Raw genomic sequence first — 5,000 nt, 5'->3', positions numbered from 1 at the left:
AAACCAGCGGACCAAACGACCAAGCGTCCGGATCAAATGACCATACAGCAACAACAAACCTAGTCACACCGCATTTCATTACTGTACCTAATTCTGATAAAACCGAAATTATTGATAGATATTTACTGAAAGGTGGCATAAACATCGCCAAGGTATCATGTAATAAAATAGGTAAAATGTTTAAAAACCACACTAATGACAACAACGACCTCAGTGTGATCTACCGCATTCCATGTAGTGGCTGCCCCTCGGCTTATATAGGTGAGTCAGGTCGAGGAATCGAGAAGAGGATAAACGAACATAGGAATGATTTAAAAGCACACAGAACGTCCAACTCCCTGGTCCGCCACCTCGAAATATGCAACAACCTTCCCGAATGGAGTAAAGTTGAGATTTTACACAAAGGATTAAAAAAGAAGATGAGAAAAACAGTTGAAGCTGCACATATAAATGTCAAAGAAAATAATAACGACAGAGAAGGATTTATATGCCTATCTAAAGCAGCCAGTCTCTTAATAATAAATGCGCTAGAAAAAACCTGACACTCGAAGCTTCACAAGTTCCCCCACTACGGGTATAAATGTTGTGACCAAGATGTTCTGTAACAAGTTCTCTGAGGAAGGTTATAATAACCGAAACGTAAGAACAATAAATGTATTCTTATCCCATCTTCGTTTACCCTTCCCCACCTATCACTCTCTAATATATATATATATATATATATACTGTATATATATATATATATATATATATATATATATATATATATATATAGGTATGTATGTATATGTATATGATATATATATGTGTATATATATATATAATACATATATGATATATATATATATATATATATATTTATATATATACATATATATATATGTATATATATATATATATATATATATAATAAATATATAATATAATATATATATATATACAATATATAATATAAATGTATTTATATAATATATATATATATATATATATATATATATATTTGTTTGTGAGCGTGTGTGTGTATACATATTCATATATATATATATATATATATATATGTATGTATGCATATATATACACATATATATATGTCCTCTGGCTTGCCAAAATGCATGACCAAAGCTTACCCAAATCCATCCATATGATAGCGGCCTCTTTCCCTCACCCTTCAGTCACCGCTTTTCTTGCACCATATTTGGTGTAAATATAATTGCTCATGTCCAATCCTACACTGTTATGTCCTTCCAAAATAAGTGGATTGTATTTGTCGAGAGCCCTTTCTCCCTGATTGTTATAATGTGCTCTGTTTTGCACTTGTATACAAAGTACTTGCTTATGTGTACATAGACATTCATAAGCATAAACGTGTGTAGCATTTATGTGTATATGTATACACTCTTGTATACATATATGTATGAATGTACATGTATATGTAGACATGTATATGTACCTACATATACTGTAAATATGTGTATATACAAAGAATGTAAACTTATATATATGGTATATACACATGTGTTTATATACACATATGTATATATATACACATGTATATATATATATATATATATGCATATATATATATACATATATATATGAATACATATATACATATATATATATATATATATATATATATATATATATATAAGTTATCTATGTTTATATAGGGTATATTTGAAGTAGTTATGTAATATTTTGTGCCCATACCCTTTAACCTAAGATGTTTGTAGTTTCCCTTGTACAAAGAAAAAATATTATGAAATTGATTATTGATGGCAGATCTCTTCCTTTCATTCATTTCCACATTCTAATATATATTCTGTGTTTTCAGGAAGGAGAGACAAAGGATCCTCAAGTTGGGGCTCTCGAACCCTGAAGGCGATGGCATCGATGGTGTGAGTTCGGGGAGCCGAGGAGGTTCCTTGTCACCGATCTCGCCCTTCGAGGGCCAGAAGTGGACCGAGGCTGTCAACGGCACTCTTGAATGGTTGGAAGGCATCGAGGATCCCGGGTCTTCTGGGATACCAAACGCCTCCTGTGTCTTCTTTGCTAACGCCACATCCTGCACTTCCATCGTCGCCAACGCGACCGAAATCTCCCTATACGATCTTCCACCTCCCTTCAATCTCCCAGTGACCATCTTCATCGGGATCTGCCTCACCATGTGCATCCTCCTCACCGTCTTCGGCAACATTCTCGTTCTCCTCGCCTTCATCTGCGAACGCGCCATCCGCCAACCTTCGAACTACTTCCTGGCGTCTCTGGCGGTCACCGATGTCCTCATCGGATCAGTCTCTCTGCCTTTCTACACCGTCTACGTCTTGGTCGGTTACTGGGATCTGGGACCGATCCTCTGCGACCTGTGGCTCTCCGTGGACTACACGGTCTGCCTTGTGTCCCAGTTCACGGTTTTATTAATCACCATCGACCGGTTCTGTTCGGTTAAGATCGCCGCAAAGTACCGTGCTTGGCGAACTAAGAACAGAGTTATAGCCTTGGTTCTCATCACCTGGGTCATCCCTGCCCTGCTCTTCTTCGTCAGTATATTCGGTTGGGAGCACTTCATTGGATACCGGGATCTTGGGCCGGGTGAGTGTGCTGTCCAGTTCCTGAAGGACCCTGTCTTCAATACTTCCCTCATTGTGGGTTATTACTGGATACCCCTCATCATACTCTTCATCCTGTACGCTGGTATCTACCAGACAGCATATCAAATGTCCCAGAAATCCGCGCAGAAGAAGAAGCAGGCGCAAGCTATGGTCACCATGAGACCGCCCCCTGCTTCTGCCAAGAAGGAGGTGACCTCAGTAGCTCAGAGTCATGGTGTAGGAAGACCTACAGGAAGACCTCTTCCTGTAGAAGGCAGGAGCGAAGGAACAGGTGGGATGACGATGTCAAAGACTCAGAGTACCTTATTAAGTCAAGACAAACCCAAACCCGAGACACCAGTCGTATCTGGAAGTCTCACCGATAAGGCATCGGAGACTTCGCAGAAGACAACTGAAAAGACCACAAAGACGGAGACCACGAGTTTCACCGAAAGGCGTGACCCGGAGAAGTCGAGTAGTGGGATTGAGTCCGAAGAGGAGAAACGGGACGAATGCCCGATCTCCGAAGTGGTAACGGCCACGAATAACAGTGAAAAACTTTCTTTAACAGAAGATTCTCATATTTCTGAAGCGAGTTTACTAGACTCAGATAATACTGACTCAAGTCTGGCTCAGCCCTTTATCAAGCCGGTGCCGGCGGACTCTGTGGCCGCTGTCTTAAGCTCCACCGTCAAGAACGGCGAGACTTCCGTCACCTCGAGCATAGTCAACGGACTCTGTATTAATGTGTGCGATCTTGGAGCCACGCCAACTCTGACGGTCCTCCCGATCATTCCTCCTCCTCCCCCTCCTCCTCCTCCTCCTCCTCCTCCTCCTCCTCCTCCGCCTCCTCTTAATCCTCCTTCAGGAAAACTGGGTCTTAACCCGGTGGCCGCTTCCACCCCAGTCTCTGAGGTCCTCCCCAGCGCCCCTCTTGAACCCATTGCCCCTCCAGCGATGTTTGCTGATCTCCCTCCTCCCCCGCCCTCCCGACCGACCTCGCTCGAACTCAAATCGACCGTCCTTGTGAAGGACGCGGCCTGTGACCCGGTTTTTGCTCTCGACACCTCTGATCTTCGTTTCGTGGGGGAGAGTTCGGCCGTGGCACCCTCTTCCGTGGCAGATACCTCGCTTTCCTCAGTCTGGAACGCTAGGACCGCGGAGTCCCCGGCCACGGTGTTGGCGCGCATAAAGTCCGGTTTGGAACACAATGTACCTGTCACTGATTCCTGTCTACCCCAAACCGGTGTGGAGGAGGATAAGGCAAACGACTCCGGGATAGTTATGGCAGCAGAAGACTTACCTACCCTGCCAACGTATTCGTCTACAGCTCCTCCAAGTAGCTTAACAACCGCGACAAAGACGACGGCGACGGTGGCGGCGCCCATAACGTCCTCCGAAGTGCTACCTCACGTCCTACCGACGGTCGACGGGAATCGAGTCAACGAAAGTGCTAAACAGGTTGACAATTCCTCGGCCATAGTTCAAACCACCGTGATCACAATCACGACCACGACTTTCCCTGCCCAGCCAGAAAAGACTCCACTTGGCCCAGCCTTGTCTTCTTCTACGTCCCAAAATAACAACACAAGCACCACCACGAAGTCTCCTATTCCAGCGAATGGAGGCCCGACTTCGACAGGGCCCAACTCGTTGGGAGTACCTCGCTCTTCGGTCGACCCAGAAAGCAGGAGCGATGTCTCTACAGGCGAAGAAGAGAGCAAAGAGAGCAAAACAAAGAAGGACGTCTTCAGAAACTTCGGGAAACGTATCAAGGCGGGCAAAAGGAAAAAGAAGGAGGCCGAGAAGAAGTCCAAGTCAGAGAACAGGGCAAACAAGGCCCTGAAGACGATATCGGTGATCATGGGAGCATTCGTGGCCTGTTGGACTCCTTACCACATCATTGCTATCATGGAGTCCTTTTGCCTCTGCACCAACGCTCATGTGTACATGTTCTCCTACTTCTTGTGCTACGCAAACAGCCCAATCAACCCGTTCTGTTACGCTCTAGCTAACCAACAGTTCAAGAAGACCTTTACGAGATTGTTAAAAGGAGACTTCCATGTAACTTAATAAATGTTATTTACCCTTAGGCTAAGAATAGTCCGGACTTTAGGAAACTGAATTTGGTGGATTTGAGCTCAATGGTTTAGAGACAGTTATATTTCGTGGAAAACTTAAAGTGCAAGCGATAACCTCGCTTCAGGAGCTTTCAGACCCTTCAGGAGCTTCCAGGCCCTCCAGGAGCTTCCGTCATTGGAAAGGCAACCTGAAGACCAAAGCGATGTAAGATCATGAAGCCTCAGGCACTGCAAGAGTGAAGAAGAGAAAAAGAGGACTTGTCATTGGGCGGAACACATTTGACCGATGAGATGCTGGTGAGTTCTGAAGAGAGGAAAATAATTATTA

The 5,000-nt window shown here is 43.8% G+C and overlaps 1 protein-coding gene across 1 annotated transcript in view; it reads left to right on the top strand.

Moving 5' to 3' along the window:
* LOC143021541 (uncharacterized) overlaps window positions 1-5,000 on the top strand; it is a 74,425-nt gene that overhangs the window by 69,311 nt on the left and 114 nt on the right. Inside the window, exon 4 of the mRNA XM_076179142.1 lies at window positions 1,835-5,000. This exon is cut by the window's right edge and continues 114 nt beyond it. Within this exon, the coding sequence (XP_076035257.1) occupies window positions 1,835-4,664 (2,830 nt within the window). The 3' untranslated portion in view covers window positions 4,665-5,000. The remainder of the gene's footprint in view (window positions 1-1,834) is intronic.

The sequence above is a fragment of the Oratosquilla oratoria genome, chromosome 42 (assembly GCF_046742065.1).
Source record: "Oratosquilla oratoria isolate Oo_2021 chromosome 42, ASM4674206v1, whole genome shotgun sequence".
In the NCBI taxonomy this organism is placed as follows: domain Eukaryota; kingdom Metazoa; phylum Arthropoda; class Malacostraca; order Stomatopoda; family Squillidae; genus Oratosquilla; species Oratosquilla oratoria.
The sequence above is the reverse complement of the archived record's forward strand: the minus strand, read 5'-3'. Positions and strand labels throughout refer to the sequence as shown.